At 31.6% G+C, this 15,213-nt stretch overlaps 2 protein-coding genes across 13 annotated transcripts in view; one reads left to right on the top strand and one right to left on the bottom strand.

Moving 5' to 3' along the window:
* Positions 1–15,213, bottom strand: part of LOC127723409 (glucose dehydrogenase [FAD, quinone]-like) — a 483,936-nt gene that overhangs the window by 47,189 nt on the left and 421,534 nt on the right. The gene's annotated exons all lie outside the window — the stretch shown is intronic.
* Positions 1–15,213, top strand: part of LOC127723414 (perlucin-like protein) — a 136,682-nt gene that overhangs the window by 7,114 nt on the left and 114,355 nt on the right. The window contains exons 4-6 of one of the 2 annotated variants that reach the window (XM_052230043.1): positions 1,554–1,647; positions 2,369–2,585; positions 3,390–3,636. In XM_052230043.1, coding sequence (XP_052086003.1) covers positions 1,554–1,647; positions 2,369–2,585; positions 3,390–3,399 — 321 coding nt within the window. In that variant the 3' untranslated portion in view covers positions 3,400–3,636. Of the gene's footprint in view, positions 1–1,553; positions 1,648–2,368; positions 2,586–3,389; positions 3,637–15,213 lie in introns of those variants that run through there. The other variant, XM_052230044.1, reaches the window with a different exon arrangement.

Genomic DNA, 15,213 nt, shown 5'->3' on the forward strand with positions numbered 1-15,213 from the left:
TTCATCTATGTAATTGCTAAATTGCATACAAAATACTTATGGATATTTATTGAATAATCTTTTTTTAATTCTAATTAGAAGTCTTGAAATGAGCTGTGTTTTAAATTTAGATATTGCCTTATAGTTTTATAAAACAGAAATATAACACACAACATCATATGTCACAAATTCTTTAGAAAATCAACAAACACAAAGGACAACGTTTGCAAGCTGTCCGATGAACATGTAATGCAGAACACCAAAATAAAAAACAATATTTTACTTGAAATTTTCATAACATAATTGTATTTTAATTTCAATTAAGACAAATCTGATATACACAAAACAACATATGTTTTTATGCTAAAAATTAACGTATTTAACGTGCTTCTGTTTTTATATTTTAATGATTAATGATACTTAAAAGTGATCTTCATCCCATTGCCTGACACTTTTGGATATGTCTTCCATAAAGTTTAAAAAATGGCAACGATATTTTTTATTAATGAATGACGTTTTTGTGTGTAATACGATGTTCAAAATACACAACATCATCAAAGATCAAATACATAATTCAAACATTTATCACTGAACTGCCATGTTTTCTAATTGGCTGGGTGATTTGTGTTTCCAAATAATCAATCGGTAATTTTGATATGCATCTACAATATAAGAGCAACAATGAGTACATACTCAAGGGGAAACTAATTGGGCTCGACACACATTAATGACTTATACTTGCAATAAATGGAATGTAGCTCAGGGAAAGACATTTGCCTTGTAATATGCTACCAACGGATTCTTCAAAGTAATTTTGCAAGGATTCTTTTACCAGGTCATCGGATTTAACATCCAAATTCCAAAAAAGAAGCAACCGAACACTTATACATCGAACATAAGGGACGTTTACTCAGTACGGGTCTTATAGACGTTTTTAACCTTTTTGGGTATTAAGCAGTATTATCTCGGAATGACCCTAAATATGCCTCTGATTAATCTTCTGACGTCATTCAACAATCATTTTTTTTTAATTATGACGTAAAATGTTTTAATTTGTGATGCACTATTTTGCGGGAACTTGTGTGTTAAAACTATGGCAGACAAATTTGCATGCATAATGCATATGTTAATAAGTCCCTTACTGAACGTGATAAGTTCAGGTGCTCATATTCTGTTACCTCCGTCGAACCAATTTATTGACACACGGTGCGAATAAATCCAACAAAAGCTACTTAAGATATTCCAAAAACACCACCTTCCAAAAAGTCCCTTAAAAACCTAATAATAAAAACAAAGTAAACAATCGACGTGTTTTATCTGCTATGCATTTATTTTTATAAAAAACTTCAGCTGCCAAAAGTTTGCAAGCAAATCCATAAAACAATATCTTACCCAGGTGCTGTTGACTGATATATTTTTATAGAAACCTTAATTTTACACAAAACGAAGTACTGTTTAATATAATCTGACCTTTACCGTGGCTGTTTAAGACTAAGACTAATTTACTAGTGGATTGATAATTTACCTTATTTTAAGACTTTTTTCATTATACATATATCCTTTTTTTCTTTCAGAGAAAGTGTTTAGAACAAAATAGTAGGCTTGCAGACGCAACACCAATTAGTGAGATTAAATTTCTTCAGACAAATGCGGAAAAGTATGGAAAAAGTACGTGTCTGTCTCCAAAAAATTATCTTTTTTATTGGGGTAAAGCGGGTGTCTTCCATCATCTTGGATTGTTAAATAGCAGAACATAATCGGTATAGATCTTTCATGAAATGGGCAAATCTCGAGAGAAGAATGTTATTCATTTGTAAAATTTTTCAGCTAAATGAAAAGTATGTGTTTTATCATATTTTTACAACTGTTTCTTACAAATACAGAATATTTTTGTTTGATTCAAATTTTTTCCCCAACTTTGCCATATAAGGGGAGATAACTCACATAATGTTACTTTTGTAAAAGACTGTATTATGAATTTACCTGTCTTGTTTTGTAGCAAGAAAACGAGTACAGTGACTCCAAATTTTTCTATTTATTTTCTAAAGGCAGATTATAAGAGCTACCTTCTCATATTCTATCTTGAAAGTCTGTAGTTTAGTTTTCTTTTTTATCAAACAAAATTGGATTTTCCATGCATAATCTATACAAAATCTGACGGTTTTGCCCAACATGTAGCTTTAAAAGAAGCCCCATGACCCATACATTTTATTATATAATTCAAAGGTGAAAAGTCAGTTATTAAGAATAAGATTGGCAGTCGTTCATTAAGCTAGTCCAATGAGGTTTTATGGCTCTTTAGATTGAAAAATAAAAGGCCCCATTTCTCTTTTATTTAATATTTCTTTTGGCTATTATTAACAATTCTCTCTATATATATATTTGTCAGATTTCTGGCTTGATGGATCAGATGAGTCTGAAGAAGGTGTTTGGGTCTGGGCAATTAGTGGACAGAAGATCACCGTTACTTATTGGCATAGACGTACTTCATATGACCCAAACAATGAGGATGATAACGAGCATTGTTTGAATATTCATAGAGATCTTGACTACCAATGGAATGATGCTGGATGTTCCAACCGTTTTAGGTACATATGTGAAAAGCCGTAAGTATATGTAAAGTTCTTAGCTTAGATATTGGGAAATTAAATATGGTCATTTGAAGTTTTATGGTTTGACTATGAAAGCGAGTAGATACTCAAGGTTATATTTTTTTAATAGTATATGAATTGGGAAAACTTGTACAAGTCATGTTGTTATTTCACAAACGTTTTCAATCAAATCTTGTCTCGTCAACTTTACGTGCAACTTTCCATATAATGTATTCCTTTTATGGTGTTTTTCTTCTATGGTAATGAATGGGTAGCTTGTTTATCCGTTTTCTTAGAACTTTATAGAAACATGTGTTTTATTCGCAAGACATGCTAGACATTGTATTGTATCCATTTTTCACTGTGAGCGATTATCTGTTCGATTTTCTTGTTATAGATCGCGATCGCTGGGTGTTATAAGATTTTAGTCCAAAAATAGTAACTACTTGTATTTATTTCTTTACCTTCCTTATCACTTTTTTTTTATTAAATCCCAGCTTGTAAGCAAATCACCTACTGTTGATTCATTATTATTCGTGGGATATCAATTTTCGTGGATTTCTTGGGTAAAGGTGAACCACGAATTTAAATGTTCAACGAAAAACAATTTTTCTATAGGCTTGTATGCATATTTTGGGAAAACCAAAATTTAAAAGCACATACAATTTTTCCTCAATCAACGAAAATTGGTGCCCACGAAAATAAATGAATCCAGAGTATTCTGGTCTTCTGACTTTCGAATAATAAAGTTACTCGTATACACAAAGATGTTTTGGTATAATATGGTATATAACACTAATGTATAAATGTCTCTTTCAGATTGATGTGATCGTCGCAGCAAAGAATTCACAGACGACGATACTTTAACATATTTAAACACACTCTGAAATCAAATCATTCTGAACTTACCCTCTGTCCTTTCGCAAAAAGTAACAAATACAACAGAATAGGAAAAGTTAGAGTAAAAAGGAAAAATCCCCAAGATATTATCCTCCGTTGGTGTTCGCAGCAAATAACAGACAAAGCGATAAGCTTTATTAAATCTGACATTTCTTTTTTCAATATTTAGCAGAGTCATCGATATATAATAAGATTCGTATAATGAAGAGTGAAATACTATGCTTGAATTTCATTCTAAACTAGAGACTTGTTAATACTTCTATGCATTTCCGCTAATATATAAATGCATAAGACTTGTTCTTAATTATTAGACTATAAACACGAAACTGATTGATTTGTTAAATGTTTCACGTCTATTTAAAAATGGTCGTGTATTTTTAGGATCATTCATTTCTGCTTTCGTGGTACAACAAATAAATCAACTAAATGTGCTGTGTTTAAAAACATTTTACCGTTTACCCATTATCGCGTAACCTCTAAAATGTAAATAACATTATCAATATCTCTTAACGTCGCGTACTCTTAGATATATGATAGGGTAATGAATATTGTCATTTATCCCTTCATAGCAAAAAGTAAAATCACAAAAATACCGAAGTCCAAGGAAAATTCAGAACGGAAAGTTCATAATCAAATGGCAAAATCAAAAGCGCAAACACATCAAACGAATCAATAACAACTGTCATATTCCTGACTTGGTACAGGCATTTTCTTATGTAGCAAAATTTCATTACTACAATGTCAAAATTCTTAGCCTAGAAGGAATCAGTAGAATCTGTCTGCAACTATTTAACACTATTGAACTGTTGCGAATACGAAAATATTTTAATAAATATAAAACAAAAAGACGCTAACATTATTTTTTCATCTTTAAAGTCTTCTCACTAAATAATTTCAAAGTACTATAACTATGTTGATCGCATCCACGTCTGCTTAATGTCTTGACTAACATCTGGAAATTGACATGAGGGATGCATGAGAATATAACTTTGTGACAAATTAAAAAAAGATGATTAGATTTTTCCAGTTCTCGGTAGCAAAAGAGAGGCGAAAGATACCAAAGGGACATTCAAACTCATAAGTTCATAAGTAGAAAAAAACAAATACTGACAATGACATGGCAAAAAACGAAATAAAAAGGGTCAAAAGACAAACAACAGTATACAAAACACAACATAGAAACCAAAGACTGAGCTACACGAACCCCTGTAAAACCAGTGTAATATTCAAGCAGTCCCCGAATATGGAGAACATGTCACTAGTTATGATGAAATTCCAGGTCTAGTATTTCCTATCAAAATTTCATTGATAGAGAGGTAGTGTTTGCAAAGAAGAAATTGGCTGAGATTTTAAATTGGTAAAGTTTAACTCATTCATTCGAAAGATTTACGGGCGCCATCATGATTTTGTTGAACATTATGGAATATATTTGTCACAGATGAATACGGATAGATTCCACAATCCAGTTTGCTGTAGTGACACACCAACCAAACCTTTAAAATTCTTTGGGTAACATCACTGCTAATATTCAAAAAGTAGGAACTGCTTATCTTCCAGAACCACCCGAGTTAACTTCTAGTTTTGTTCCGAAAGTAAACTGCGTTGCGTTTGCTCTAGTTTTTAATTTATTGTGTTTATTATTTTATTTTGCATTCAATAAACCGTGTTTACATTCAATCTTCATCATCGCTTGAGCTTTTGAGAATTTAATAATACTGGTGTTTTTTTTAATTTCATTATGTTGTGAGGCTACACGTGAGACACTAGCAAATCGGCTTTTATATAATACATTATCGTATGAATGATAAAGGCATTTTATCTGGAGTAAAACGAAGGATGTTTTTTAGTGAATAGGAACTGCTGATTTGTTTTGGACAAACCTTGTGTTAGGCTTGATTATATTTCGCAATCTTGAGAAATCAGTGTAGTTATTTTGTACTATTTTTGTTCCTTGTTCTGTTTACCTATTTCTTTTAGACATGTGTCGAATAAGTTGTTTTTGCGTAGTTTTCTTATATAGCATGACCGTAAAATGTTACGCTCAGACTGCAGGATCATGTTCTTAAAAAACATTAAAATAACACGTTATAAATTTCATGCGACCGAAGCGCTTTTCTGGATTTACCTTCATCAGGAACAATCAAAGACGAATATTTGAAAGCCAAGGATGTATAAGATATGAAACAATTGAAGAGCTATATAACTTAAAGGACCTACAAACAGCCAAGTCCATCTATGGTCAACTTTGCCTGAGGGATTTGAAACCTTAGTTTCTTTATAATTTCGAAATTTATAAAAGGTTTACGAGTGATATGGTATCATAGATGAATTAACTGTGACAAAGAAGATATAAATAGTAACAGAAAAAGTATACATTACGCAGTGACATTGAATGACAAGGTCATATAAGCCACTGTAAATAGTCTAAGTTACAAGAAACACTCATTACTAATATACCACGAGAAGTACAGTTGCAATTGAAAGAGATGATATTTCTAAACAGCCTATATATTGCTATGAGTCACTGTCTCAAATGTCTTTGTTATCATCATCTTGTTTATATTGTTAACAGATGTGATTTAAATTTAATAGTTGCGGAAAAATTCCCATCAAATACTTTAACTCGTTCTCTTCAATACTTGGAGTATGTTATCTTGAAGCGTTGCAAAGGATGATTAAATATGTTCTTCAGCAGAAATAAGTAAATCAACTGTTTGATTTCTAATAAATTATATACTTTAAGCCACCATTTATTTTTAAGTGTTGATGTAATATCTAGTGTCACTTAATATATAAATGGAATTTTATAAATGTATGAATCAGCAAATACATTGTATAGTGTGTTTTTATTCAAAGAAGTCAAATACATTCCATGCGTCTAGCCTTATCTCTGGTGACAGTTCTTTTGGTATCATTTCTAGCACATTGAAATATATAAGACCCAAACAAATCTGCAGCTTTACATGTTTATATTTCTATCTAGTATTTACATGATTTTATTTGATACTGTGGATTCATTCATTTTCGTGGGCACTAATTTTCGTGGAGTAAGAGGAAAGTGTATTTTCGTGGATATTTAGTTTAGTTGGTTTACATAGGTCTGTTTCCAAGCCTATTGAAAATTTGTACTTAATTGAACATTTAAGTTCATGGCTCACCTGTACAGCAAAATCCACGACAATTGGTATCCCATGAATAATGTTGAATCCACAGTATTATTTTTGTCAATGGAACAGCACGTTAACACATGAATGTGATACGGTTCTTACGTCTTTTTACTTTTAATAAATTAAGGCGACAGTAGTTTACCGATTGTTAAAATCTTTTAACTCGATTAGGAAGAGGTAAATCAAGGTAACACACAAAAACACGGGACATCACATGAACCCAAACAGGAACGAGACTGGGTGCGTCCACATGGTAAGCATCTCCTACTACGCATGCATGCCCGCCATGAGAATTCACACTCAGTCAAAATGTCACAATCGGGAAAGGGACTCAATCGGTACAAATTACAAATCAAACGACTATACTGGTATAAATGTGTTATTTGTACATCTTCAATCATAGATAAATAAAGATTTATATGTAGAGCCTCAATAATTTTTGAGTTATGGTCGTATGGTTTTGTATGTAGATTAAACCAGGCCAACGTGTTATTGATTTAAGGTTGCAATGTTTTGTTTATTTCATGAAGAACCATGTTAATACTAAACTCATCATAGATACCAGGATTAAAAATGTGTACGTCAGACGCGCGTTTCTTCTACACAAGACTCATCCGTGACGCTATAATAAAAAAGTTGAAAGAGAGGAGTAATTGATACCAATGATGACATAAACGACACACTTAAATGATAAAAAATACCAACTTTACGAATAATCCCATCATGCTCCAATTTAACAATAGCTGAGTGTATGAATGGGGTTTTCAAAATATAGAATAATGTGCAGACTAAAGGGCAAAAATATTGTGTTAAAATATAAAGAATAGAGAATAACAGGCAACATTTATAATGAATAAAGAAAAATGGTTTACACAATTAAAGAATATAGAATTGAAGCACCCCCCCCCCCCCCCCCCCCCCCCCGAATTCCAAACCCTCATAACTGGACTGTTGTAAACATATTTAAGACGCAATTATAATTGAAATATTAAACGGACAGTAACCATACAAACGCCAAAGGCTAGTTTATTATTGTATTGAAGTTTAATGACTCAAGTTGATATCAAGCGATAACTTATTCTCATTATTTATAAAAGCTATAATTCTCTACATATGTTTTTCTAAGATATTTATGTTTTATTTATGACGCAATTATTTTGCACTTCTGTGATACGTCATGTACGTATTTGCCATATACTATTTAATATATGTCTATCCAGTAAATTGAAATGAAAAAAAAAAAACCAAACCATATATTCTATGACAATTTACATCGAACAAAAAACTTTTTTTTAATTATAATTCGCCGTAAACATCGATGTTGTAATTTTATTTCTTTAATGTACACTTCAACATGTGTAACATGTGTAAAAACTTGTATGAAGTAACTTTCAATCTCTTTGTTTAAATATCAGTCGGATATTTCTACCGGATAAATATTGCAGATTTCATTTCAGCAGGACGTTTACGTTCCTATGTTTCAATTTCCTGAATTATCCCTTTTAACAATCTTAACAATTGTGCAAAATTTGAGGAAATCCGTTCTAGAATATTAGACTCATTGTGTATTTGTTCATTACGTCTTTTATCACGAGTTGCATTGCACTGTGATTCGTTTGTCTTATAAAAAAAAACTGCAGAGTGGTAGAACAAGACAAAACTTGACAAGAAAATCATTTAAAAAATCACGCATAATTTAGATAGCAGGGTTAAAATATTTTCGCATCTACAGAGATCTGTATACGGTGAGCACTACTGTTGACATGTCAAACAATGTATTTAACCTTGCAACGATAGTTATTGATTAATTAAAATGAAGGAATCGGTCAAGGTTTTATAATACATTTTCCCAGAACTTCTATTCTTGTTATTGAACAAAAAACCAGCGACACGGATATTTAATTAATCTTACTATAAAAATAAGAAGATGTGGTATGATTGCCAATAGACAACTCTCCACAAAAGACCAAATAACTAGCATGAATGGTTCATACTGGGCTCGTGTGCAATAAAAAATGGTTAGCAATGATAAGGACTGTTTGTCAGATTTTAACATGAGTAATGAGACGAATGTTCATAGTAGAGTACGAGCCATTGACCCTTCCTTAGCAGTGTTGTCACCTCCATGATTTGGTTGAGTTCCTATTGCTCTTTAACTTTCTTTGTTTGTCCCTTTTATTTTTATTTTTCTGTCTTTACACAAATTATAAAAACATATTGTTGTTTGGTTTTTTTTTTATGGCTGAATTGCTATTTTCTTTGTTTATTCGTCGTTGATTTTATTTTCTTTTTCCTTCTTTGTACGTTTGTCACATATCACAGAACATGCTATAGTTACAAACAAGTTATTTAAGTCATTCTCGGTCAAGTGAATCTCATTCAGTAATATAACGTTGAATCCTGGTAATCAAGGACTCAGTTGAGTGAATATGTTGCCAATTAAATTTTTAAAATAGCAATTTTACATCGTTATGCATGTAGGAATACATTGTTGATTAAACATTTTCTGATAAGAACTAACAGTTTTCGATTATAACACGAGGGTATATTTCTTGTCTGATCAATTAAGGCAACAGTAGTTTACTGCTATTTATATCTTGTTAATTGATTATGTAGAGACGAATTAAGATATTAAACAAACACAAAGAGAGTCGCAAGAAATCCAAAAAGAGCAAGACCTGGTGCGTTGACATGTAAGCGTCTACTGCTATGCAAGAATTACGAAAATATTTATATTTTATCCTTTATTCATGACCGCTGAATACACTTGTTGCTTTACAATTTTACTTGAATGATTATTAGTATGATTTTAAGGAAGCTTAACTAAAGAGACAAACACTTCCTGATGAACAAATTGTAAATACTTGTTCTGAGGATATTTGATTTTGTTCGTATTAAACAAAAGTGGAAAGTCACTTGGAAAAAGTTTTAAATAGTTCATGTACTTACATGGCGTGATTAATAATTCAACAAGGAAAAGAATGGAATAGGCCAAGCGTTTCCTCCTATGTATGCATCACCCACCAAGAGAATCTACACTTGTTTAAAGGTCAAAAATCGTGAATGGGATTCTATTGTTAAATTTACAGATCAGACGCTTATTAAGAAATGTATTTCCCTCATGCATAGCTCTCGTTTCTTGTTCGGGATTAGCTTTACTTTTGGTCCAATTTCGTTTTTTTCAGCTCTTCAACATTCGCAATTGTCGAAATGCGCATCTGGTCCAAAACAAAATGGTAACATTAATGTTATTATTATTTGTGTATTTAATGATCTATGATCGTGAAAACATGTCGCTATTGGGTTGAATTAGAATCACAACGCATCAGTCAACCAATTCAATTTGGATCAAGTATAAAGTTGGTTTGTCATTGCATACACCAAATAAGGTGACACGTGACCGGTTACTATAATTATGCCTTTAATATTCTGATAAACATGATAAAGGTAATTCAAATCAGATTTTACTATTTTGTCAAAATAAAACAAGGCATGCATGGGTATAATATTGTATTATTATGTGTTTCTTTATTCATTGAACGTATCTCACCTGACAGTAGTAGTTTGGGTATATTTTCAATAGGCAGATATGGTATGATTGCAAATAAGATAATTATCAATTGAAGGCCAAAGAGGAAAGATATGATCCATTGCATGTCACCGTATGACTATGAGCAAAACCCTCACGGTATATTATGGTATTAAAGGCTTGCTGTTCGGTGTGAGCCAAGGCTCAGTTTTTAAGGCCATACTTTGACCTATAACTGTTAACTTTTTAAACATTGTGACTTTGATGAAGAGTTGTCTCATTGGCACTCATACCACATCTTCTTATCTATATCATAGATGATAAAATGTTGACCAATTCCAACGTGAATACTAATCGCTAGATTGATACTACACCAATAAAGGAATAATACTTATTAGAGCCAACAAACAACGAAATTCTCTGGATAATAGGTTCTTATCACATAAAAATTTTACCACTTTATCAAAACGTATTCATGAACAATTATATGCCTGCATATACAAAGTTCGTAGATATACACAATTTTTTCAAATGACAAATATATAATATTGTTTGATATTTCCTAACAACTTAAGCTAATACTTATTTACTTTCCCTCTGAGAACTGGATGTTGTACCCGAAGCAAAATAAATATATACATAGAATTGAAATTGCGATGCTTATATACCCATTTTTAAAAAAGCAAATGTTTAAATGCTACTCGGTGTTCATTTATTCTACAGAAAAAAACCCGATGCGTAATGATAACAATACCCTCTGTTCACCACAACACTTCTAGTACTTTGATTAGTTGTTCTAGGAACATGAAACTAAAGAAGAAAAATATCCGGCAGGCAATTTACAATACTTGTACTAGAGACATTTTCATTGGCTGCCTGTTACTGTAAAGATTTTGTTCTTCAACTTATCAGAATACTTTTCTATTGAAGATTGTATGGATGTGTAATGGCAGCGGTTAATGACAGCAAATTGAACATTTCTGTGCTGTCCTGGCGAGCTGATACTCATATAAGGGTGTTGAGTTTTTACTTTATAGATGATTTATGTTCGTTTGACGTATAGAATGGAAATATAAGTTATTTGCATTGTTTCGGATAGTCGAAGATATGACACGTTTTATTGCAGCAAAACCGTTTTGTCATAGGTATAATAGTATCCAATATAGGGAAAACGTATCACTTTCTAAAGTTCAAACGTCCGAAAGCTTATCTTGATTTCCCCCGCTAAGAATGCATAAACCTAGACATTTGAAAACAAGAGATGTATATCACCAAAAAAAGACATTAGGGGCCGAATGCAGCATAGGTCAACATTGTCCTTGGGAGTTTAAACCTTTACTGTTAAATTTGGTTAACATATTTTTACAGTTTCCTTTCTTCTCTTCTCAATTCGTGGTTTCGTTGGAAGTCTTCTCCTTCTATTTATGTCAAAAATTTATATGGTGGTCTTTGGTGGTCTTTTCCATCTATCTCTGCCTAAATATATGTAAAAATATGTAATACAAATATCAACATTAATAACCAAAAAATTTATACATATACAAATACAAAATTTCAATCCAGGTATCTATGATGAGTTTATGTATATAAACTACAAAAACCTTGTTTGTTTGTTTTATTTATGTTTGTCAATTATAATTGTATTTTTTACAATAGACCATCATTACATTACATTTCTCTTTTCTAATTTTATGAAGCCACAAAAGATAATATCAGTCATCAGGCCAATTACGGAGAAATTTCGATTAGTTGGAGGAAGGTCAAAATTGTGCAATACATCTATTTTCACATGAGATGAACGTAGATCGAGCTTTCACATGCAATTCGCCTGAAATTGTTCACGTGACTTGAGCCTCAATCACATGAATTTCACAGTAATTAAGCATATTCTACTAGCTATAAAACTAGGTTTAATCCACTTTTTTCTATATAAGAAAATGCCTGTGGTAAGTCAGGAATATGACAGTTCTTTTCCATTCGTTTTTTTTTTCGTTTTGAATTTTCTTTGGAGTTCAGTATTTTTGTTATTTTACTTTTTAGGTAATGCAAATGCTTATCTCTTTTTATATATTTAAAAGATAGATATGACTTCTTTTGGTCTTGTGCATGCGTGCATAGTTCTTTTCTATATTCCTTTCTTTGTTCTAAACAATACGAAGGAGATTTTTAAATCGGTAATATAAAATCTAGATAAAAGATATAAAGCAAATGTGTAACTTGTGTAGAGTTTCAAGTATGACCCAAATGAATAGATAACAGAGGTTTTATCAATTGTTTTGCTTCGATTTGCGTTTCGCAATGTAAACTCATTGATCCTTGAACAAACGTATCAATTAAACACCCTAATATGATCTTTTTATCTTATTGGTACTTACATTAATGGATTTTTGATAAATTAATTAAAACATAAGTAAATATCAAAAAGAGACAGCAGATATCAAAAGGAGAATCGTGTAAGTCAAAAAGAGACCAGAAAATACATGGCAAACATTAAAAAACAAGAATATGTCCATAGTTCACGGATGCCGCACTCGCACTATCATTTTCTATGTTCAGTGGACCGTGAATCTGGGGTCAAAACTCTAATTTGGCATTAGAATTATAAAGATCATATCATAGGAAACATGTGTACTAAGTTTCAATTTGATTGGACTCCAACTTCATCAAAAACTACCTTGACCAAAACATTTAACCTGAAGCGGGACAGACGGACGAACGGACGAACGAACTCATAGACTGAAAAACATAATGCCGCTAGGTGGGCATAAAAACAAACACGAGTAAATGACAAATTACAGTGAACATCGTCTACAAACCACTACATATAAAAATAAAGGCAAGCAACACTAACCCCACAACAGCAGAGGATGATATGAAGTGCTGTAGAAGAGTAAGCACATTCTGCTCTTTGAGTGGCACCAATAAATATGTATTGCTATATAGTTATGAATGTGTTCTGATTGACGCTTTAGTCTAAGAAAATATGATTTATTCATTTGTTGTAATTGGATTCAAACTAGGTTTCAGTAAACGAGAGTTCTCTCAGATTTGTTAATTGTGTTTTTTGTATTTTTTTCTTATGCTTTGCTGAGAAAATTCTGGGGAAGGTTGACCGCACGCAAACATGTTTTAGCTCACTATATTCTTAATGTGACGTGTCCCAAGTCAAGAGCATATAAAAAGTAAAATAACCAAAATACCGAACTCCAAGGAAAATTCAAATCGGAAAGTCCCTGATAAAATGGAAAAATCAAAGGCTCTAACACATCAAACGAATAGAAAACAACTGTCATATTCCTGACTTGGTACATGCATTTCCTTAAGTAGAAAATGGTGCTTTAAATCTGTAATCCAGTGGTGGTTTTGGTTGCTATCCTATTTTTTTTTTAACATTCATAAATTCTTTATTGCACTCTTTGCTGTTTTAACAAAATACTTGATGTACAGCATTCCATCAAGTATCCCTGTTATACACAATTATTACTGAATATCCAGGGAGAATATACAGTAAAACTTATTTTTATTTTATACATAGTCATTTTAGTACATTTCTATTTTTCTATAATTACTTTATAAATAATCATAAAATCATATGAAATCTTATCGAAGTAAACATGTTACAGAGGCTGTGTCGTGAAATTTACGGAGAAAAATCCGTTATCGATTCTTTTAATAAAATTTTGAAATATGTGAAGTATGTGAATGAGAGACAGCGTGGTTACTGTTTCTGATACTTTTTGTTATTTTATACCTTTGGATTTATACAAGTTTTTGGAAGTGTTGGATAATAACAAAGAATGGTAAGTTACATTTGATACTGTTTGTTTCTTATAAGCTCTTGTCATGAAACTGTATTTACAAATTTGACCTCAATTTAACTACCCGTGACCTTTATATTTGTTAATATTACAATTATACTTATTATACTTATATATATGTTCTTATAGTTTCACATAAAAAAGAAAACAATCATTAGACATATGAAAGTTAATACCATTGTACAAAAGCTTTGTTGACTTTTATAAACATGTACATATAAGATAGGATACATGATGTATATTATAAAAAAAATATTTCTTTTTTCTACAATACATTTACCCCCCCCCCCCCCCCCTTTTCTTGCCAATCTAATTTTATGCTTCACTTACATACATACAAAACTTACCTACCTACATGCATGCATACACATATAAGATAGGATACATGATGTATATTATAAAAAAAATATTTCTTTTTTCTACAATACATTTACCCCCCCCCCCTTTTCTTGCCAATCTAATTTTATGCTTCACTTACATACATACAAAACTTACCTACCTACATGCATGCATACACAATGTTTTAGATTTTAACGAGAGAAATTTATGTATTACTGAAAAATTATTACACCAGGGTTTTCGATATCACAAACTAGTCAAAACATTTACTAAATTTTATCATCGGTATAAGGACATCATTCGTAAATATAGCTCAACATGCAGACTTCTTATAGGTTCAGGTATTTCACATCCAATTTTTTATGGAAATATTCTTTATAAAGCACAAAAATGTCAGTATTCACCTCTGAAACTAACAAAACCTTTAAATAGACTTATTAAGAAGGGATATAGTTACGATACTGTTGTCAGGTCATTAAAGATTGCATATTTTGGCGTTAATATTGATTCACTTATAAGGTCTTTGCATCGGCACTAAACACATTTATTTAAAAACCAGTTGTTGGCATGACACGGGTTATGTTCTTCTCATATATGTTATGATGGTATGATACTAAACCCCTAACGGGAAGGATTGTGCCTGATATTCATATGATGAAGACATAATCTTTCAATCAGTTTAATTGAAGTCTGGAGCTGGCATGTCAGTTAACTGCTAGTAGTCTGTTGTTATTTATGTATTAATGTCATTTTGTTTATTTTCTTTGGTTACATCTTCTGACATCAGACTCGGACTTCTCTTGAACTGAATTTTAATGTGCGTATTGTTATGCGTTTACTTTTCTACATTGGCTAGAGGTATAGGGGGAGGGTTGAGATCTCATAAACAT

The sequence above is a fragment of the Mytilus californianus genome, unplaced genomic scaffold (genome assembly GCF_021869535.1).
Source record: "Mytilus californianus isolate M0D057914Y unplaced genomic scaffold, xbMytCali1.0.p SCAF_13, whole genome shotgun sequence".
NCBI lineage: Eukaryota > Metazoa > Mollusca > Bivalvia > Mytilida > Mytilidae > Mytilus > Mytilus californianus.